This window comes from Saccharomyces paradoxus, chromosome V, assembly GCF_002079055.1.
Source record: "Saccharomyces paradoxus chromosome V, complete sequence".
Lineage (NCBI taxonomy): Eukaryota > Fungi > Ascomycota > Saccharomycetes > Saccharomycetales > Saccharomycetaceae > Saccharomyces > Saccharomyces paradoxus.
The window spans coordinates 494,948-517,279 of record NC_047491.1 but is presented as its reverse complement, the minus strand read 5'-3'; the positions used below and the strand labels follow the sequence as shown (position 1 = coordinate 517,279).

The 22,332-nt window shown below is 39.0% G+C and overlaps 7 protein-coding genes across 7 annotated transcripts; 1 reads left to right on the top strand and 6 right to left on the bottom strand.

Annotated features, from left to right (window-relative positions):
• Positions 1-149: 149 nt before the first annotated feature.
• Positions 150-857, bottom strand: ADK2 (adenylate kinase ADK2; the record flags this gene model as incomplete). Its single annotated transcript, XM_033910096.1, has 1 exon — positions 150-857. The coding sequence occupies one exon, from the start codon at positions 855-857 to the stop codon at positions 150-152; it is 708 nt and encodes a 235-aa protein (XP_033765987.1).
• A 209-nt stretch (positions 858-1,066) lies between these two features.
• On the bottom strand, positions 1,067-3,457 carry RPH1 (Rph1p; the record flags this gene model as incomplete). Its single annotated transcript, XM_033910095.1, has 1 exon — positions 1,067-3,457. One exon carries the CDS (start codon positions 3,455-3,457, stop codon positions 1,067-1,069), a length of 2,391 nt encoding a protein of 796 aa, XP_033765986.1.
• Positions 3,458-4,164: 707 nt separating this feature from the next.
• CCA1 (tRNA adenylyltransferase) lies at positions 4,165-5,805 on the top strand (the record flags this gene model as incomplete). Its single annotated transcript, XM_033910094.1, has 1 exon — positions 4,165-5,805. The coding sequence occupies one exon, from the start codon at positions 4,165-4,167 to the stop codon at positions 5,803-5,805; it is 1,641 nt and encodes a 546-aa protein (XP_033765985.1).
• Positions 5,806-6,064: 259 nt separating this feature from the next.
• Positions 6,065-8,620, bottom strand: BCK2 (Bck2p; the record flags this gene model as incomplete). Its single annotated transcript, XM_033910093.1, has 1 exon — positions 6,065-8,620. The coding sequence occupies one exon, from the start codon at positions 8,618-8,620 to the stop codon at positions 6,065-6,067; it is 2,556 nt and encodes an 851-aa protein (XP_033765984.1).
• Positions 8,621-9,350: 730 nt separating this feature from the next.
• Positions 9,351-14,066, bottom strand: DNF1 (aminophospholipid-translocating P4-type ATPase DNF1; the record flags this gene model as incomplete). The annotated part of the gene is made up of 1 exon (XM_033910092.1): positions 9,351-14,066. One exon carries the CDS (start codon positions 14,064-14,066, stop codon positions 9,351-9,353), a length of 4,716 nt encoding a protein of 1,571 aa, XP_033765983.1.
• Positions 14,067-14,692: 626 nt separating this feature from the next.
• PAB1 (polyadenylate-binding protein) lies at positions 14,693-16,426 on the bottom strand (the record flags this gene model as incomplete). Its single annotated transcript, XM_033910091.1, has 1 exon — positions 14,693-16,426. One exon carries the CDS (start codon positions 16,424-16,426, stop codon positions 14,693-14,695), a length of 1,734 nt encoding a protein of 577 aa, XP_033765982.1.
• Positions 16,427-17,039: 613 nt separating this feature from the next.
• CHD1 (chromatin-remodeling ATPase CHD1) lies at positions 17,040-21,446 on the bottom strand (the record flags this gene model as incomplete). The annotated part of the gene is made up of 1 exon (XM_033910090.1): positions 17,040-21,446. The coding sequence occupies one exon, from the start codon at positions 21,444-21,446 to the stop codon at positions 17,040-17,042; it is 4,407 nt and encodes a 1,468-aa protein (XP_033765981.1).
• Between the last annotated feature and the right edge of the window lie 886 nt (positions 21,447-22,332).

Below are 22,332 nucleotides of genomic sequence, written 5' to 3'. Positions count from 1 at the left end.
TCATAACGTAATGACTACTCAGGTTATTTACGGTTAACTATATTCATTTAGTTTCATGAGATGCTGACCTCTCTCCGGGTTTAACAGTTTTGCACAGTTCCGGGAAAGGAACTGATAAAAAGTTGCAATTAATATAGCTTTAAACCGACTTATTGGCCAAATTTGCTGGTTATAAGGTCCAATAATTTTGGAAAGATAATATCCGAGGTTTCGCCTGAGACGGTACTAAAAATCCCACTGTTTTTGTAATACTCTTTTAAGGGCTCATTTGTTTTATTGTACTCTTCTAGTCTTTTTTTGAATACTTCCGCTGTGTCATCAAGTCTCTTAGTCAATGGCTCTCCTGTGATATCATCTAATCCTGGTATTTTGGGGGGATTATATTGTAAGTTATACACTCTTCCACTAGAAACATGAACAAATCTGTTCTCGATTCTTTCCAATATTGTGCATTCGGGCACATCTAGCTCTACCACTAAATTCAAGCTGGCGTCATGCTGTTTCAGAAGCTCATCCAAGGCAGAAGCTTGTGCAGTAGTTCGAGGAAATCCGTCAAGTAACCATGTAGCAGATGGTTTCAACCAACCCAATGCCGAAAGACGGAATGTTATTAGACGCGTTATGAGATCATCCGGTAATAACTTCCCTTGAGCAATATAAGTAGCAGCCTCTCGGCCCAGAGTGGATTCGGATTTTATTTCCTGTCGTAAAATATCGCCTGATGAAATTGAGGTTAATTGTGGGATCTGCTTTAGTAATCTTGAAGTCTGTGTCCCCTTACCAGACCCTGGAGCTCCCAATAACAAAAGTCGAAGAGGTTTGAGTAGATGTGTTGCGTGCTTCACGTTTGCCGGCATGGATGTTTGCTGGCCCTGTCCCTGACAATTCAGTGTTCTGTAAATTTATATATATATATATATAATTCTCTTCTATATATGTATATCTGTATAGTGATGACGATTGTAATAATGTTAGTGTAATGTGGATTTTCGCGAATTTTCGGCCGACCAAGTGGCATTTAAGAGCCTTCAAAATGAGACCACAGTAGAGTACTGGCAGTTGTGAGTCAGTTCAAAGGTGTACTCTGCTGATTGATGGTCGCGTTCCTGTCCTGTGGTTGCACCGTGGGATTCATTATTGGAGCATCTACCACAGTGTCGTTTGAAACACACGGTATCTTCTTGTTCAAGTGCTGCAGAACGTGATCCCTCCTTTTAAATCTTTTACCACATTTGGGACAAGAATGGGGTTTCTCACCGGAGTGGACGGATTTTTTGTGTCTTGTGAGATGATGGCCAGAAGAAAACTTTCTCTGACACTCCTTACAAATGTAAATCTTGTTCTTTCCTGATAATACAATTTCTTCGGGCGCAAACTTCGATGTGAGTGGAGAAGAGCCTTGTTCTTTATCCAGATCGTTGTTTTCGTTTGTGAAAGAATCCTCATGGTAGGTGGATGCAACCTTTGAAAGTATAAGATTTGATTTTGGTCTCTCCATAGGAGGTTCCTTTTTGAGTATTCTATTCGTTGTCTTGTGGATTGGCCTTTCAGGATGCGGTATTTTTATGTCATTTGTGTCAGTTAGTGGCCCCAGCACAGAAGTGGAGAGATTTGACACGGTTGATGGGGTGGAGAATGAATGTTGTTGCGAATGTTGTAGCCTTGCCTCGGAATTTAGCGCTATAGGGCTTCTTGATGATTCTCTGGATATGTTTAATGTTACAATGTTAGGAGACTTGACTCGTTTTATTAGCGATATATTTGGATTCACTGGAGAATGTGGAGCAGAGTGAGATATTCCGTTAATGTTCTTGTTGGAAATATATAATAAAGGGTTCAACCCAGATGGCCCATTAGGTCCTGGGAAGGCAAGATTATTGTTTGTCATATCAAGCAGTGGTTGGGCATTTGAGAGTTCGTTAGATGAATTTAATCTTGACAGCGGTAATCTCGGAGAAGACGCGGCACTGTTTGCCATTGAAGTGAGGCTCATGGCTACTATGTTGTCTTCATGGTCTGTGAGCATCGCCGTTTGAGAAGTTTCTCTTTTCAAAAGTTTGTTTAACGGTTGTTCTTGAGAGGATGAGATTCTTTTTAATTTCAAAGTTGGATCTTCTAGCGTGGGCTCGACAATATTAGAATAATCTTTCATGCGTGATAATAACGGTGAGGAAACACCTGAACTTTTTGATTTGAAGCTTGAAAAATGGCCCACATCTGGGCTTGTAGATCGAAGTGAGCTGTTTTCCATTTCCTTTAGAGTCGGCCTGTGAAGCAAGGGTATGGCAGGGTTCGGCAATTGATTGAGAGACGGCGTACCTTTTAACTCTTTATTATAGTCTCTCCAAGACTTGGCAAGTTTTTTAACGTCTATGTCCACTGAGTCTGAAATGCAATGACATTTTCCAGCTTTTTTCCCAATCGGCAGCCATTCCTCTAAAGCAAAGTTGACGGATTCCGCCAGGTTATATCCATAATTGAACCCCGCATGATAACCATAAGGATAAGTAATCATGAATTCACCTTCATGGTGAACAATTTCATTGCATCGTATGCCATTTTCTTGCAGCAGCTTGGGCGAAGCCAAAAACATTTTATGTCTTAAAAACTCAGGGCAATTTTTGGCTTCTTCAGGAAACTGCTCCTGCATGAATTTGTAGAATTTGAATCTATCTTCTTGTGGTATTGAATACCATTGTTTTGGAGCCCCAAAATGGATATAATTTATGGAATACAGGTCTTGGTCCTCCAAGTGCCAAGAAAAAGAGGCCTTCCATAAGCCAGCATATAGATAGGAGTCATTCACCCCAGGAACCTTAGTTTCCATGTGATCCAAGATGTTCGGTAGTTTGGCGACGTTCCAAACGTTTAGCCTTTCAGGGAAAATTGATCCTGGTGTATCCGCGCCGTACATAGGCGTAGTAAAATTTAACGTTTTCCAATAATACTCCTCTAAGAATTTCAATCTCTCTGGATTTTGGAAACCAGATAAATCCATCGTATACTCCGTTCTAAATTGTTCAAAATCACCAATGTTAAAAGAGGATTCAAAATTCTTTAGCTTCAACTTCGTAGATTTGGAAACGGAGCCTTTCCTAGAGTTGCGTCTCACTTTAGGGTCCTCTGGAGGTACGTAGTCCTTCGAAAGATCTTTCCATTGTATAATGTTATAGGTCTTATTTTTCTCCACGTTTTGCACCATGAAAAGACCTTTATTACCAGAAATATGCTGCTGGATAGGTGATTTAATCTTGATTTTTTGAAGCGTTTCTGCGGAATAAGGTAGATCTAATTTGTCTTTCCATTCTTTCGGCGGAATGACCTTCACAACACCACTTTTCATACCATATTTGTTTATGGCCTTACAGTACGCATAGAAATCTTCGAATTGTTCGTATGTGGGTTTAAAGACGGGTACTCCACCTACAATTTCTGAAGGAGTGATTAGTTTCGTCATAATTTCACGCAACTAAGTATTCTCACGAAGACTGTCTTATTCTTTTTTCTTTTTTTCTTTATCTGTTAATTTTTCTTCTCAAGCAGATCTATGAAATAAATGGTACTAATATAAAGGTAGAGTCCCCCTATTTTAAAATAATGCTGATAGAATGATAAAATGGGCCGCTTGGAGAAAAATCACAAGTAGCTACTTCAGGGACGAGCAACACCTTCAATACGAAATCTATGCTTTGCTATAACGGTCTAAATTCAGCGCCTGCAATTCTCTTAAAATTCTTACTTGCCATTGTTACTTAAGGAGTATATGTGATTAATTGCATGGCGATGAGGTTACCCTTGAAAAATTTAGAAAAGATTTTTCCGAACAAAAAGAAATTAAACTAAAAAAAAAATTAGAAAAAGAAAAAAAAATGTTTAGGGGACAGGAGGGCTATGGCTGAGGTTAATGAGGTGTATGGGTGAACAAAATATAGGGTATATTTTTCAGAATAATCAAAGCCCTTAGGGTAAGTCAGGGGCTCTAGGGCTTGTATCTTATGACTCTACAGCCCTAAAAAAATCTATTAGGGTCTGAATGTTGAAAAAAAAAAATGAATCGCAAAAATCTATTGTAATAACAGTTTACTAAAGGAAGTTGCACTACGCATCGCAGCGCTTGCTTCGAGACTAATTCGTGTTAGTGAGGTTGCAAGTGTTTTTTTGTGTATGCTACGGTCTACTATATCTCTATTAATGAATAGTGTTGCTCATAAAACAATGACGAATTCTAATTTAGTTGTAAATGCACCCAAAATCACCCTGACGAAAGTGGAACAGAATATCTGCAACTTGCTTAACGATTATACGGACCTGTACAATGAGAAGCACCATGATAAGCCAGAGCCATTGACTCTTCGGATCACGGGTGGGTGGGTGCGCGACAAGCTTCTGGGACAAGGCTCCCACGACTTGGACATCGCCATCAATGTGATGTCAGGTGAGCAATTCGCTACTGGTTTGAATGAGTACTTGCAGCAGCATTACGCTAAATATGGGGCCAAGCCTCATAACATTCACAAGATTGACAAAAACCCCGAGAAATCCAAGCATCTGGAGACTGCTACTACTAAGCTCTTTGATGTTGAAGTGGACTTTGTCAATTTAAGATCTGAAAAGTATACTGAACTTTCCAGAATACCTAAAGTGTGCTTCGGTACACCTGAGGAAGACGCCTTAAGAAGGGACGCCACATTAAACGCTCTTTTCTATAACATTCATAAAGGCGAAGTGGAAGATTTCACCAAGAGGGGCCTGCGAGATTTAAAAGATGGTGTCCTACGTACTCCGCTTCCCGCAAAACAAACGTTTTTAGACGACCCCTTGAGAGTATTAAGGTTGATCCGTTTTGCTTCTAGATTCAACTTTACCATAGATCCGGAAGTGATGGCTGAAATGGGCGATCCTCAGATCAATATTGCATTCAATTCAAAAATTTCTAGAGAGCGAGTTGGTGTAGAGATGGAGAAAATTTTAGTGGGACCGACTCCTTTATTGGCTTTGCAGCTGATTCAAAAGGCTCACCTGGATAATGTTATCTTTTTTTGGCATAATGATGACTCCGTCGTAAAATACAATGAAAAGAACTGTCAAGACATGGACAGAATCAATCATATTTACAATGATAACATTTTGAACTCGCACTTAAAAAGTTTCATTGAACTATATCCAATGTTTTTAGAGAAACTTCCTATTTTAAGGGAAAAAATTGGTCATTCGTCAGGCTTCCAACAAAATTTTATACTGAGCGCGATCTTGTCCCCCATGGCTAACCTACAAATTATCGGAAACCCAAAGAAGAAAGTTAACAACCTGGTTTCGGTGACAGAAAGCATTGTGAAGGAAGGACTGAAGCTGAGTAAAAATGACGCAACAGTAATTGCCAAGACCGTAGATGCAATAAGTTCATACGAGGAAATACTTGCCAAATTTGCAGATCGCTCCCAACTGAAAAGATCTGAAATCGGTATATTTCTAAGAGGCTTTAATGGCGAATGGGAAACAGCACATTTTGCGTCCCTATCGGATGCATTTTTGAAGATTCCCAAGTTTGAAACTAAAAAAATTGACTTGCTTTTCCAGAATTACAATGATTTTTATTCTTACATACACGACAATAATTTGAATAATTGTCATGAACTAAAACCTATAGTGGACGGAAAACAAATGGCAAAACTACTTCAAATGAAACCTGGTCCATGGCTAGGTAAAATCAATAAAGAGGCAATTATATGGCAGTTTGATAATCCCACGGGAACTGATACAGAACTAATAACTCATTTAAAAGCCATTTTACCAAAATACTTATAGTAGCTTATATATATATATAAGTCACATAAAGAGGCAAAATGCACATATAATTGCTTTTCTTCTAGCAACGCCGTAAAATTGTAATCTAATGGAAAGGAAAATATATAAGTAAAAAAGGGAAAAAAGAAGGAAAAGAAATAATATCTCAAGTAGCTACTTTATACTGTCTCATTACTAAATGTATTTATTGGTTTAACCAGTTCTAAACTTTTCTAAGATATTTGCTAGTATTTTGAATTTTTTTTTCCTTTTCTTGTTTTTAGTTGCTATTATCAAAATAAAAAGACTGTAAATTATTATCAATGTCGTTATTTGCAATCGGTGCTGCATTCTGGTTACCTGAATTTTCCACAGATGAGTTCGCTTGGTATTGTGGAACAAAAGTATGGCCATCGTAAAAATTTCTTTCACTATTATTTGAAACGTTTGAACCCATCAGGTCGCCTAATGAAACGGTTGCTGAAGTATCTGGGGATATATTTCCAATGTATGTATCCGCAGACTTGGGTTCGTTCATATTGATGGCGTTACTGCTGTTGTTATTGCTGTGGCCCATCTCACTCAACAGTTTCGATTGCTCATGGAAAAACGACTCTGGATTCTCAAAATCGAACTCAGTAAACACTTGCAAATTACCTTTTGTTGTATCAGTAATATTTGGTATGGAACCGCTATAAGAAACGCGATTGCCCGTATTATTATTGGATTCTGATCGAGAAGCGTGTTTCCATTGAGATCTAATGAAATGATCGAGGTTTGCATCACTCAATCCCAGTCCCGTATTTACCAATGTATACTTATCTTGATCTTGCAAGTAGTTTCCGGTTGCGTTACTTGTTGTAGTGGATATTGAGTTCGTCATTACAGAATCCACGATGCTGCTGCTAGTTGTACTACCGTGTGGTAGTAAAGAGTTGAAGTCCAAACTATCATCCTTCCTATGAGTATCCATCCCAACAATATCTCTTCTTTGGAAATGTGCTGTATTTGGGATATCTTGTACCAGGACATCCTCTTCTTCATCCTCTTCTAAAGTGGATCTGGGTATACCTTTTAGTGCCGGTATATTCTCCATTGGGGTGTTAAATGCAGATAATTCTCCAGTAGCATCATTTTCGTTGCCGTATTCCTTGTCAAAAGAGGAAAAATTACTAGACGGGCGATAACTAGTAACAGTATTGGCACTTGGAACAAAATTCATGTTGTTTGTTTCAAGTACATTTGGAGTTGAAGAAGCAGATGCCGAACTTGGTAATGTGTAGCCTGTCATGTAGTAAGGAGGGGTTACGAGAGAAGATGATGGTGTTGTGATGTACGAATTTGCATTTTGATTTCTTTGAGCATCTGAGATAGATTCTTGTTTCTTTTTATGTCCGCCTTTAGCACTACCATTTTTATGCTGGGGTTGGCCGTCCAAGAATATTTCATTAACTGGAGTTGTACTATCCATTTCTGGTAGATCAGTGACACTTGGTAAAGAGTTTAGATCTCTTGATAATCTATAAAGGGAAGATCCGCGAGTTCCAGATCTTGCTCTTCCCGGCGATGCGACTCTTATTGGGGAATAACGATTTGACATTGATGATAATGAGCCAACTGAAGTGGTTCGTTGAGTTGGCAATTTATTAACTTTTATATTAGATTGCTGAACACTTTGTGCAATCGTGGGTGAGGCTAGCGAACACGTGGACCCGCCAGTGTTGGCTCGTTTTCTAGTAAACATTTTACTAAATGCAATAGAAGCATCATTTTCTTCCGGTAATTTAACTCTACTTTGTGAGTCTGCACAGTTGAAAGATCTTGAAGTTCTTGGTGAATCGGGTGAATGCTTTGTAAAGTGGGGAGTACTTAAGTCGGAATTCAGACTTAGGGAGGATTTATTGTTACTATAGCTTTGATCCTTAAATTTGAATGATTCGGTAGAATGATACAATCCACTTTCTTGTAGCCTTTGTCGGTCCAAACTTTGAGACGCCACTTTATTGTACTTCAATCTTGTATTTTTTGTGTTCATGAGAGGTATACTTGATAAATTGGAAGTAGAATTTGTTTCGCTTTCAGCGAATCTCGATGGCGGTTTTGCCAGTGAAGGATCGTGAGTCGATTTCGGAACGACTTCTTTCTCGGAACCAAAATCATTATTGTCAATAGGCAGATCACTAGTGTTACCCATCATGTTTAGTGATGGGAAGGACAAGTTACCGGAGAAAGGGGTTTTACCGTTTAGCCTGTTGTGTTTTAAGAACGAGTTGTAAGATCTTTTGGATGTTAGTGACGAGGTATCGACCCCGCTCTCTGAGATAAGGGTTCCTGACTGGGGTTTAGAGTTTGGATCCATTTGCAGCACCATTGGTTGTTCTTCGACGATGTCTTCTATATGCTCGCTCTTCGACGAGCCAAATATCTTCAGCATTCTCCTCTTGGAAGATTTCTTCTTTAATTTTGCCTTTGGTGCTGGAACAGAAACTGGTTGGGTCTGTAGGTCAGTATCATCCTCGTTAGCCGTGTCCTGTACAGTATAATTGACGAAGACCATTTCACCTGACTTCTTTCTACTACTCTTCTTCGCTTTGGTGTGGTTGTCTCTGGGATCCTCCAACAAAACTTTTTTCGGGCTGGACATAACATTCATAGTAGGCAATACTGGAGTGGTACATGAGCCTGTTGAAGAGTTCCTATCCGGCGAAGCTTGTGTGCTGCCGCTAGCGGATCTGCGATAATAGTGCGGAATTTTCCATTTATTCGTAGATTCCGTAGAACGATTCTTTGTGGAATTTACCGAATTGGAACGATGGTGGTGACTATTCTTCGGCATGTGCTATTAATTCTGAGCGATAAATCAAGACCGCCTTACTTTTTGTCTTAGGTCTCCTTCTAAACTTTCTTGAAAGACTTCCCTAAATGGTTGATCTGATTGTTTTCCTTACTAACAACAAATCTACTGTAAAAACTCAAAAATTTGATAGATATTAGCGAATGTTTACCGGAAATAGAAGTGAAAGACGTGTATTACAAAACTATGGCTATTCCTGATTAATATCCTGAATAACTAGGCATGAACCTTCTTTCACGCAAATAATAACAATAGGCCTAGGATTTCTATGATATAATAAACTTTCTGTTAGTATGAAAAGCTATTTTTAATAAATATAGTCTCCCACCTAGGCAAAAACATACGTATCACGACTTGATTAATTCTTAACTCTACTCTACAACAGTTCAAAAAAATCCTTTGATCATGACCTTAATCAATTTTTTTGCCAGTTAGTGGAGAGTTCCCAGCGCTGGAAAGTGCTGGCGTCAGTTTCCATCGGAAGAAAAAATTAGGCCACCATTGTGCGTCCTTGAATAATAGCGATCCGGGTTAATTGCGAGTTTTAATTATAGAACAAGGAAACCCACACGTCCGTCACTAAAGGTTGTTAATGATAAAGTGTTAAAAGTGCAGTATGCATGGATTCTAAGGCTTATCCAGTGATATTATGTAATGTTTTATATACAGTGGAAGGCGGAGATCCAGCAGCTACGGTGGTTGACTATCATGATTAGTTATTCCGCTGTGTTTCGATCAAGGAGGCTGCGTTTGTTACGCCCGGTAGGTCTAGAGATGTTCTCGCTCTTTCGATAGAATATCGGTTGTCTAGTTGGTGTGTGGCCATCATCTGTTCTCTTGTGCGGTCCAAAGATGACCTGACGTTGGTGGATGGACCGGCTCCGAATTTTTGGGTCTGCTGAAATTGGGGCGATTGAAGAAGATCTTGTGTTTCCTTGGGCGAAGTCATCCAGGCTTCTTGTTTCTGATATCCGCTAGGACTTCCATCTTCACCGTGCATGAACGTCATTGGAATCTCTTCTGTGACGACACTATCCCTTGAATAGTTGGATCCTCCTAAGTTGTCGGAAAGCGCTATACCTTCTATAATCTTCTCTCCGTGTTGCCCAGCTTTTGTGACCTTAGGTCTGTTGGGATCTGTTGGATCGTAGCCGGCTGGATAGTGGTCGAAATGGCCATGTTGCCACATCTCTCTTACTATTTCCACATCCGTTGGATAGAAAAATTTCTGAAAACTGTCATATGTGAAACGAGGTAGTAAGCAGAACAACACGGCAACAAAGAAAACAGCCCAAAATGACGGTGCTCCATAGATACGTGCTGCAGCTTTGAAAAATTCTCTACTCGCAATTGCAGAAGACCATATCCCTGTCCAAGCAAAAACTACAAGACAAGATAGTGCAATGAATAGTCCACTAAACCAATCCCACCTATATTGGTGTAGTAAAACATATGTGTTACATGAAATTACGGCAATAGTTGTCACATAAACACCGACAAAATAACGATGGTCTAATCCTAACCCATTGCTCGTAACTATCATATTTTTGTGATAAACCAAGTAGGGGAAAAAAAAGCAGATTATAGATTGATACAATCCGTCCAACATGTACCATAAAAACTTTCTTTGGTTCCATTCTTTTCTTAAAATACCAACACGGTATAACTGAGGGACCACTAATGATATTGTGTCGTTCACATCCTGGTCCAAAATACCTAAGAAGATAACTGGTAAGGATGTGAATGCCAAATTGTAGAACATCATGTATGTGTACTCATACAGATATGACCCATCAAAATCATTATAGATACCATACCAGAACAATGCCAAAGCAAAGATCATGTTTTTGTAGAAAAATTCGGGGATCATTTCTGCCAATCTTTTATAAGACCATCTACCGTGAACGAGGACTAATCTCGCCAAGTATCTGAATTGACCAATGGCGTAGTCCGAGCACATAACAGCTTGTCGACCTTCTTCACCGGCAATACCTATACCGACGTCTGCTGATTGAATCATGGCAACATCGTTGGAACCATCACCAATGGCCAGGGTCATAACATCTAGCGAATCCTTGACTAACTTAACAACAGCTGCCTTTTGAGATGGAGAAACCCTACAGCATAAGACAGCTCTACAATTCTTGCAGAGTAAAAGAAACTTTCTTCTTATATCTTCACCATATAGCGCTAACTTCAAAGCATCACCATCAATAACGACAGCATAATTACCCTTTGGAAATTCGTGATCTTTTTTTGCTTCAAATACCTCTTCTTCTGAGCCGTTTAAGCCGAAATATTGTTTCAAGTATTTGGAGAGTAAAGCATCCACAATTTCACTTGGCTCTGATCCGAATTCTTTCACATCATCACCAGTTGTTTTAATGACTAACAATTCCATTTCATTATTCAAAAGGTTGCAAGAAAATCCAATGTTTATAGCTGTTTCAACTTTATCACCTGTAAGAACCCATAGTTTGATTCCTGCCTGCGCAAGCAATTCTATACAATCCGGAACACCGTCTTGTAAACGATCTTCGATAGCCGTGCCGCCTAATAATATCAATTCGCGTTCAATAGAATCTGCAACAACTTCTAATTCATCTTCTCTATTGGCTAATGATGCAGCAGCAATGTCGTACTTTTCATTCCATTTCTCGTATTCAGACCAACTCAATTCTCTTTGAGCTATACATAACGTTCTTAAACCTTCAGTGGCATACTGTTCTAAATGCAAAGCAGTCTTTTCTAGGACTACTTCACTGTTGCTACCGCTCTGGCGACTTAACCTTGAGTATATAATGGAATCTGCACCTTTACAAATTAAAAGTGCTTTCGGCTCATCCCCTGGGTTTAGACCCGGAATTTTGACAATACAAGACATTCTTTTTCTCGATGAATTAAATTCGAGAATATTTAGGATTTCAAATTCTTTTTGAATACCTTGCATTTCAATTATTACACCCTTTTTGGTTTTTCCAACAAAACTGAACCCGACATCTCTAGCTGTGGCTACCAACGCTGCTTCATCAGGGGATTGGGCCTTTAAATCGAGTTTTTTTGGATCGTCCGGATTAGCTTCTACCAGGACAGAGTGACACAAAGCTAACGCTAGCATAAAGTGCTCACAGCATCTTCGTTGTACTTCGCCACTAGCGCCTTTCAAATCGCGAACGAACTCCTTTGATACAAAAGTAACTTCTTCAGGATAAAACTGTGAGTTCCCCGATAAAGCCCTCAGTTCATCGATCATTGTATCCCTATCCTTGGTGATTTCGGCCTTCTCTCGCCTTCCTTCGGTTTCGACATCTATACCCTGTCTTTTTCTTAAGCCCGCTAACGCTTCAGTGTAAGCCCTCCCATATGAAACACCATTAATGGTACATTTTTTGAACTCCATTACATTTTGTGTTAACGTACCTGTTTTATCAGAAAATATGTATTCCACTTGGCCTAAATCGTCGGAAATATTCCAGGATTTTGGCGTACAAGGATAATCCAATTTGGCATTGTAAAGTAAAACATCCCCGTAAATGAAGGCTGCCTGTGCAGTTTTGATAATCTCCACAGAAATATACAATGAAATTGGGACCAAAGATTGATAAAGAATAACAGCGACCCAAAATGAGACGAAGCCGTTCGTTGCCGCTGACCCAGCAATTGTCCCAAATTCATAGGAAAACCGTGATCTGCCTCTTTTGTCGTAATATACACCATTTGCAATACCAGAAACAAAACACAAGATAAAAAGTAGCACAAAATTGATCACCACAGAAAAGTTTAACTCTCTTGAAATTCTTGATTTCTTGGTGGGTGTAATACCAGAGTTTAACATAATTTTTGTGTCATCACCGGTAAACATTACCACACCCATTGCCCACTTAGTATTTCTGAGAGTGCAGCCACGAAGTAGAACATTGTTAATAGTAATAGGCTCATTTCGTATCTCGCCATCTGCAAGGCTTCTCCATTTCATATTACCTTGATAAGTGTACAAATTTGAGTGAGGGCCCTCACTTTCGATCCAGAATTTTGTCCTAGCAATATCTTTTGACGTTCTTATAGTATTGGTACATTTCAACGATTGACGTACCTTTAAGTTTGTTTCACCATCCAAATTTTTGGTTTCTACATAGCACGCACCATCTGTATCCGATGTTGAAAGCAAGATAATGTCAGCAGGAATTTCATCATTATTATGGATACGAACAATGTCACCGACTTTGACACTTTTCCAATAATTCTTAGCAAACTTACAATCAATTCTGGGTGGTAGGGACCTATCAACTATATTGGCTTCACCGGCGCCTTGTTCCAAGTTATCGTAATCCAATGAGGGACGGCCATAATCTGCAGATATTCTGTAACTATCAATAGAGTCTAGAGAGGACCTGGGTCCACTTGTTCCAACAGTTTTTTGCACTCTTAGTTCATGACGCTTTCTTTGCATTCTCCTCTTTTTGCCTTCTTCAGTTAAATGTTCTTTACAGTACTGTATAAACTTGAAGAGGAGTCTAGAGTTCGCTTTCTTAAACTTTCTCCACAAAGATATATTGTCCGTTGAGACATTTTCGTTATCAACACCTTCTAAAATATGTGTCTTGGTATTGTTCACCTCTAAATCTAAGACGGTTCTTCTCGAGTCTTCAATAGCATCCTTAATGGCGGTGATAATAACAATGACAACTAATGGAACGGCACTTAAACCCGGGTTTGTGACACCAAAGATTTGAAATGCACCTAAAATAATTAAAACTAAGAAATAAACGTTGGCAAAATTATGAAACTGGAATAGAATGTTTTTGGGTAAGAATGTTAGCGGGGTATATTTAGTAGTTCTGATTTTATTACGGGGATACTGCATAATGGGGTTGCCTTCTTCATCTATCATATTTTTTGGTAAGGGCATGTTGTAATATACAGTCCTTAGTTCTTGCGCACGATTTATGGCACCAGGGTCAATATCGTCCTTTGTAAAATCTTCAAACGGGTTTGGAATGTTCTTCTTAGCCCATTTTAGAGTCTTAGATCTCCCCATTATTGGGTTTCCCTTTTTATTCCTTTTTGTACCCATCCGGAATCGTTTCATACCATCGTAGTTAGTATGTGGCTCACCATTATCATTGTCTAGTTCTACATCATCAAACGTCCCAGATCCACTATTAAGTTTCGGTGTTGGCTGGAAGGAATGGTTGTCATATTCTGTGTCATCGTTAAATGTAAATTCTTCCGCGTCTTCACGTTTACTTTTCGGTGCTTCGTCATTGAAGCTGACCTGTGGCCGGCTGTATTTATAACTTGGTGTACCATCACCAATATGGGTAGGCCCAATATGTGTATCTTCGTTACTGCTATTATCTTCAAATTGAAACGTATCTTCAAATGGCGACATGGGTGTATGCCCTTCGCCATGAAAAGTGCCAGACATAATTATCTTCTAACTGTTTTCTTTGAAAAAGTTAAGTACGGGTTTTTTCCAATCTCCAGGAAGAAATAAATGCACCTTTTTACCGTTGATTTCCCTTGCTCAACCTGTGGTTAATTTTTGGGTGATTGCGACCCTAAAAAATCACTTTAAAACTGTCCGAGTTGCGTATTACGATGACCTTACGATTATTAAAGGTCAAATTCCATAAAGCAAAAGCTAAAGCAGACTTTGCCGGTAAAATATTATCAGCCCTGTACCTTAAGCTTGTTGAATGAGATGATGAAGAGCGAAGTATCTTCACTTGATTTGTCAATTTTTTTGTATCTTCTTGAAACCTGTTGGTCTTATTCCGTGTTATTTTGTTTATTTTCCGCGAAAACTTACCTTTTGTCGTTAATAATGAGACATCTAAAAACCGCAACGAATAACCTCGGTGAAGGAGGTTAATAATAGTAAAATGATACTTCTCTTGACAGTTAAAAACAAAAAAACGTTTGCATTTTGTCAATAAGAGCGAGCATTTAGGTTACAAAGGATAATAACTAGTATTTAGGACAAAAAGTGAAGGGGAAAAAAAAAGAGATGAGAAGTTTGTTAAGTAGGAAAGTAGGGGGTTATATAGAGCATTAAGCTTGCTCAGTTTGTTGTTCTTGCTCCTTCTTGAAAGATTCATAAGCAGCAGAAGCTTCTTTGTAGTGTTGTTCAAACAATTCATCGTTTTCCAACAATGGGAAGACCTCTTGAGGTGGCAAATCCAAAATCATACCAGTAATTTTACCAGCTGCTTCTTCATTTGAAGTCTTAGCAGAAACTTTCTTGTATAATTGTTCACCCAAAGCTTGTCTTTGCTTTTGTTGATAAAATTGGTTGTTATCATTGGCATTTCTTGGGAAACCACCTTGTGGAGGAACACCGTAAACTGGGCCATTTCTGAATTGAGGTGGCATGCCGTTCTTTGGCATACCGCCCATTGGGTTCATTTGTTGTGGGTTTGGACCGTTGAATGGAACACCTCTTGGTGGCATGACACCATAGAACATTGGAGGCATGAATTGACCTGGCATACCGGCAGCGGCAGCGGCAGCGGCAGCAGTAGCTTGCTGGTATCTCATTTGATTTCTGGCTTGGATTTGTTGAGCCAATTGGGAACGTCTTACGTCCTTCCTTTGAGCAATGGCAACGTATAATGGCTTGCCAGCAACAATTTGTTGGTTCTTTTCAGTAATGGCCTTAGTAGCTTCCTCTGGAGTGGAGAAACAGACGAAACCAAAACCCTTAGACTTACCGTTTTCGGTTCTCATAACCTTGGCAGAAGTGATGGTACCGTATGGGGCAAATTCTTCTTCCAATTTTTCATCATCAACGCTGTCATCCAAGTTTTTGACAAACAAATTAACACCCTGATATTTAGCCATCTTTTCCAATCTGTAGGCTTCGTATTGCTTCTTCAAAACATGCATACGTTCGTTCTTCTTTTGGGCACGACCGACGTATAACTTTTCACCATTTAACTCAGAGTCATTCAAAGTTTCAACAGCTTTCACAGCGTCTTCATGTTTTTCGTAGTTAACAAACCCGAAACCTTTCAATTTTCCATCAGCATCTTTTTCCAAAGAGGCAGAAACAATTGGACCAAATTTGGCAAACAATTCTTGGAATTGTTCGTCAGTAGTTTCAGAGTTAATGTTTTTCACATAAAGGTTAGTGTAGTGTGCCTTAGTCTCTTCCAATTGGGAGTCGCGTTCCTTTCTGGACAAGTGAGGAGCAACATAGATTTCTTGACCGTTCAATAGCATACCATTCAAAGCATCAATAGCTTCCTTGGCAGCACCTTCTTCTTCGAAGTGAACAAACCCAAAACCCTTGGATTTTCCGTTTTCGTCGGTGGCAATCTTACTGGACAAGATGTCACCAAAGACAGAAAAAGTATCATACAAAGCCTTGTTGTCGATATCAGGATGCAAGTTCTTGATAAAGATGTTACCAGATCCCTTCTTTCTCAATGATGGGTCACGTTGAGACCACATAATACGGCATAATCTACCCTTGATTGGAGTGTAGTTCAATTGCTCAATTGCTTTTCTGCCGGCTTCATGATCGTTAAAGTTGACATAAGCATAACCCAAAGAAGTCTTGGTGATGGCATCACGACAGACACGGATGGAGGAGACTGAACCGATTGGAGAGAAGATATCATATAGGTGGGCTTCGGAAACAGAAGGCTCTAAGTCACCAACATATAATGATGCAGAAGAGTTTTCAACAGATTGGCTTTCTGAACCAGTGGCGGCTTGCTTTTGGTCATCTTGAATACTCAAGTTTTCCAATTGTTCAGCTGTCTTATCAGTAATATCAGCCATTTTATTTTTATTGGTTTTTTAGTTTTTTTTTGGATTTTTTTTTGAGTTTTTATTGAATAAAAAGCCAGATATTAGGTGGTGGTACCAGGGCCTGCTCTATGCTTCAAACGGTTATTAAGTAAAAATGTTACTTTGTAGCTCACTGTCCTAAAAATACAAAATCAAGATAAAAGGATTTTATACAAGAAAGAAGAGATAAAAGAGTACAAGATGACACTTTCTATTAAGTAAAATCAGAAAACTCTTTCTTTGGAACTGGAGTGAAAGAGAACAATTATTGCTCCAGCACTTGCGATGGTGATGGCAAAAAGCGCAAAAAAAATTTTCTTTGTAAAAAGGAAAGAGGAAAAAAAAGAAATAATCTTCGGTTAACCGCTTTCGTTAAACATGATTCCTCTCTTTGTGGCTTCAAACAGTATAGCTTTCCATATACATATAGTAGAAACCAATTAAACATTATTACTTTACTGTGCCATATAATACACACATAACAAACATATATATATATATATATATAAATATGTTTATACTCTTGAGGGAAGGAACAAAAAACTAACGTAAAAAGCGTTGAATGAAGGAACAATAGAAAAAAAAATAGTGAGAAAAAATTGCTTCACTTCTTTTGGGATTCTGTTATCTTGTCGTACATTGCCATCAGCTTTGTACTCTTAACGTCGGCAGGCCAGAAGTTTGCGCTGTAAGACCAAAGGTGCTTGCGATATTTTTCTGGGCTTGTCTTTCTCGATGAGCCCTTTTGTGATTCAATATGCTTACCAATCGTAGTGAGTTCGGTCTTCAAAATTTTGGCCCATTCCTTACGATCAAGCCCTTTGCCGCCTCTTCTGAGGCGCTTCAGAGAAGTACGTATAGCACTCATTGTGTGTCTACATTCTTCTTCATCCATGCTGTCATATTCTTTCTCGTGGGCGCTGCCGCTACTAGGGTTGCTTGTTTGCCTTGTACCATTGTCTCTGGAAGCCTTGGACTTTAATGAGGGTGTGGAGCTGTTCGGAGAAGATCTCGTGCTGTTTATTAGGGCCGCAGGGCCCTTTGGGAGGGCTTTCATACGTTTACTTGGCGGGCCATTTGCAGGCTCAGAATTTGTGATTTCTGGAGTCATCGACTTACTATGACTAGCAGGTTTTCTTTGCCTCTTTTTAGAAGGACCAGTGGGGAGCTTTTTCGAGCTTGGCTCAGCACTGGGGCTCCTTGCGCTTGAACCTTCTTTTAAGAAGGATAATAGGTAATCAACTCTTCTGCCTAGGTGAATGGCGCCAGGTACTTTTTTGGAAGAACCCGTTATTCCCTTTCCCTTCTTTGAGGGTGTTGGTGTCGTATCGGAGGAACTTGCCAATTTTTTTGCCGTCGGATTGTGAACTTCATTCAAGAATATTTTATCTGTAATGCCTAAGAATGGATCGTCTCTTATTTGCGTCCAAGAACCATATCCATACTTGTAAACACCGATCAATAGCTTCTCATCTTCTTCTTTCGTCCAATCAGATGACCAGTTCTGTACAGGCTTAGGCGTGCTGTTACCTAAGTTAAACTTTAATGGATCATCTTTACAGTTTGAATTTATCAAGTTTTTCAGGTACTTTAAATCTTCCACCCTACTTAATAAAGATTCGGCGTTTAAAGATTTAACACCTTTAAAATTGAAAAGGACGGCTTTCTTTTCTCTTTTTTTTAGCGATAATCTCGTTAATGGATTATCCTTTGGTTGGTTTTCTGCTTTTACTTCACCGCTTTTTAGCTTTGCTCTATAGGCGGTAGCATCCTTTTCAAGCTTCTCTAAGGTTTCTTTTCTATTTTTCTCTTCTTCATGCACACATTCTTTAGCAGCGTCCATCATTTCATCGTAGGTTTCACCGTATTTTTCAAACGATTTGACTGGCAAGGTCCCATCGGCAATCAGCTCGTCCAAGATTTCCTTTAGGTTGCCGAATTTTAAAATAGCTTTATACAAAGCTCTCACCTCCGATTCACCGATAGAATCCATATCGTTAGCTCTTGCCCTTCTTCTAGAAGATCTGGAACTGCTATCGTCGTCAGAATCTGAGTTGGCGGCAGTCCCATCACCATTAACACTGTTTTTTATCTTTTTTAGGGCGTTATCCCTTCTATTCATCATTTCGAGTTGTTCTTTAACATATTCCTCATCCTTGCGTTTCTGCTCTTCATCTTGTAGTTTTTTCAGTTCTTCTTCCGGAATAATATCATCCCAATCTACATCCGCTTTATAATCTGTGACTTCGAATTGCTTCAAAAACTCTTCACCCCCAAGATGCGACTCTCCTAGATCTGGAGTAGTAACATGGTCCTCTGCATGGTTCAAAACATCGTCCAAGTTAAGATCTTCCAATTTTTTTTGATTGTCTGTAGCAGTAAACATATTACCTGCACCAAATTTCAGGATTGCAGATAGTTCGCCAGCATTCGGTTCATTTTTCTTAGTGTATTTATTACCATCTGTCACTCCCAGAGAGATAATAGCATATTCCAGAATCATTTTTTTCCGTGCTCTTTCTAATACCTCTTCCTCTACTGTATCTTTTGAAACCAACCTATACACCATGACGTGATTTTTTTGACCAATACGATGAGCTCTAGCCATTGCTTGTAAATCGGCTTGAGGATTCCAATCAGAATCAAAAATAACAACAGTATCGGCGGTCATTAAGTTAATACCCAAACCACCAGCACGCGTGGAAAGTAAAAATACGAAATCGTTTGAATCCGGGGAGTTGAAGTGATCAATAGATATTCTTCTTTGAGCAGATGGTACTGTACCATCTAACCTTTGGAAGTTAATGCCTTTAATGGATAAATAGTCACCCAAAATGTCAAGCATTCTAACCATTTGTGAAAAGATCAACACACGGTGTCCATCTTTCTTTAATCTGGTCAGTAATTGATCTAAAAGAACCATCTTACCTGAAGACATGATTAAACCTCTTAATACGTTTTCTCGAGTCATTTTACCATCTCCGAATTTCTGTAATACGCGCTCTTCAGCATTGTCAAATAGGTATGGATGATTCGATGCCTTCTTCAATTCGTTCATTATATTTAGTAAAGAGAAATGACCCCCTTTAGCTCCAGCAGTTAAAGCAGAGTAGTTTTTGGTCAGGATATTCTTATAGTATTCCGTTTGTACGTCAGATAGTTCAACTCTTAAAATACGTTCTGTCTTTGATGGAAGTGATTTTTCTACGTCTTTCTTCAAACGACGAAGAATGAAAGGCTGTATTCTTCTATGCAAATCATGAATATATTCTTCTTGTTCTTCATCTTGGTTTTCAAAATCAATCTCCTGATCAATCGTAAATCTTCCGGGCATTAGAAAATTAACTAGAGCAGCTAATTCTTTGATATTATTCTGAAGAGGTGTACCTGTGATCAACATACGGTTGGCAACCTTGAAACTGTTTAATGACTCATAGAGGGATGACTCGGCATTTTTTAGTCTATGAGCTTCATCAACGGCCATAAATTGCCATTTTATACCTCCTAATTCAGCACGATCTTTTAAGATGTATTCATATGTTGTTAATAAAACATTAAATTTCATTGTTTTCTTCCCCTTTGCCTGTGGATTAGTGTAAAATTCATAATCCCTAATGGTATCTCTTGATTTTTGGTTGCCCATATAGCATATACAATTCAAATCTGGCGCCCATTTTTCAAAAGTATCTAACCAAGCAGGCATTGTCGATAAAGGAACCACAATAATGTGAGGTCCGTTCTGTCTACGGGCAAATATCAGCCAACTGATAAATGCGACAGTTTGGACTGTTTTTCCTAGGCCCATCTCATCTGCCAATATACCATTATCGCCTTTGGACCATAAAAATGCCATCCAATTGATACCAGTCAGCTGGAAATCTCTTAATTCTCCACCTTTAATGAATGGTGGTTGCACGCTCAACTTCTCAAAACGTGGCCTCTGAGAAGTGTAATTACTAGAATATTGTGGAAGAATCTTGGAGTTTTCTCTGCTCTGGAAATGTTTAACTTGCTCAGGTGCCAATTTTACGATATCTGTTGCATTTTCCCAAGTAGCTTCATCGTAATTCAGGCGGCGCCATTTAACCAAGTACTGAAGTTGCGAGGTACCGTCTTCTAACGAAGCACGTTGGCTATCAATAATTCTTTCCGGTACGTGAAACTCTTCAAATTCATCAAGCCTACGTTCACGTTCCATATCCATGATTTCTATATCTTCGGCGGTAACGTATGGATCTAATCTTATTTGTTGATCTTCGATGATAAATTGCTTACAATAGTTATCCAATCTCTTCAGACCACGAACTTGGCCAATAGATTCATAAGTTTCCCAGGTATTGTGGAGATGGGATTCATCTGTCCATTTGATTAAAAATTCATAGTTTTCCTTGCAGTTGCTGAGGTCAGGAACAGTTTTTTCCAAGACTTTTGATTCTTCTAAAGATGTTTTTAGTCTGTGATTGATGACGATATCAATACCGTGGAAGTCTTCCGGTTGAGGATTGGCAGATGCTTCATGCATATTCTCCTCCGATAAAGCCTCTTCGAAATCGTAGTCATCTTCAGATTCCAAGAGGTCATCATCGCTATAATCGACGTTATAATTTACCGTTTTGTTTTGACGATTAGAAAACCTTATTGGTATCTTCACTGTAGATTGCTTTTCCGATTGAGATTTTGGCTTAGATTTAGATTTCGACTTTGCTCTTGATTTCGGTTTTGAACGGTTTTGCTTTATAGGAGAGCCATAATAATCGTCATCTTCTTCCAAATCTTCCTCGACTTCGTCTTCCTCGGAATCCTCTTCATCTTCTTCATTTTCAAATTCGTCTTCTTCGTCTTCAATGGTTGTCGTTCTCTTCCTCCTAGACCGTTTAATGTTTTCTTCGTCGTCCTCATCATCGCTATCATTGAAGTAGTTTTGTTGATGGGCAGCAGCTCTATGCGACCGCCTCAGCCCATATAGTTCAGGGTTTTGCAGCACTTCAGTAGAAATATCCTTGGCTGCCATTATAAGCGAGAATTAGACTACAAAGGGCTTCTCTTCGAATCGGGTATCGGTTTTAGAGAGATAATGGAAAAGTCTTGAAGCGAATAAAAACTAAAAACCTTTGGAGAACTTTGTCGTTAGTAAAATTAGGTAAGCTAGTGGGGCTCAAATCTAAAGTAAAGAAAGTGATGGTTGATGTTTACGTTTATTTAGCTTTTTCCTTGGGATGAAACAAGTATTTCTATATTAACAAAAAGAAGTAACGGAAACGAGAAGGTAACTTCTGCGAGCTTGTTTATCTTGACTTGATAACCCCAAACTGTTATCAACCTGATTTAGGTATTCGACCAAGGGTACGACAATAATGTCCAGATATAATGAAGACAAGATTCTTTACTACACAATGTTCTCGTGGTACAGTTTCGAAATTGAAAAGAAGGAAAGGAAAAAAAGTAAAATTATATAACGAGAGGGTAACAGTATAGCAATCAACTACTGAACTATGATTTGTTCGACAAGTGATGCATATTGCATGTCTTTAATGGTATCAATAATTGACATAATCTTATATCAGGTAATGATATCAGAAAAGAATTTAGCAATGGCTTGAACGTATGTCCCAGTGTATGGATGGGATGTGATGGAGGGATCATGGATGTTACAAAATATTTGCTTAGATGGAATTTGGATGAACCTCCTCGACCATTGAAGGCTAAGTTTACAATTCTAGCGCTTTTTTATTTTCAACATGTTAAGGAAGTAGCCCACCAGTGACATCTAACCAATGGCGAGCAACATGCAAGCTCTCGGCTTGCAAGCCGTGTTTAGTTGGCTGTATCACGCATTGCTAGGCTGAAGGAAGATATACGGACAATTTCGTCCTTTGATTTTGGCGCCATATGATCAT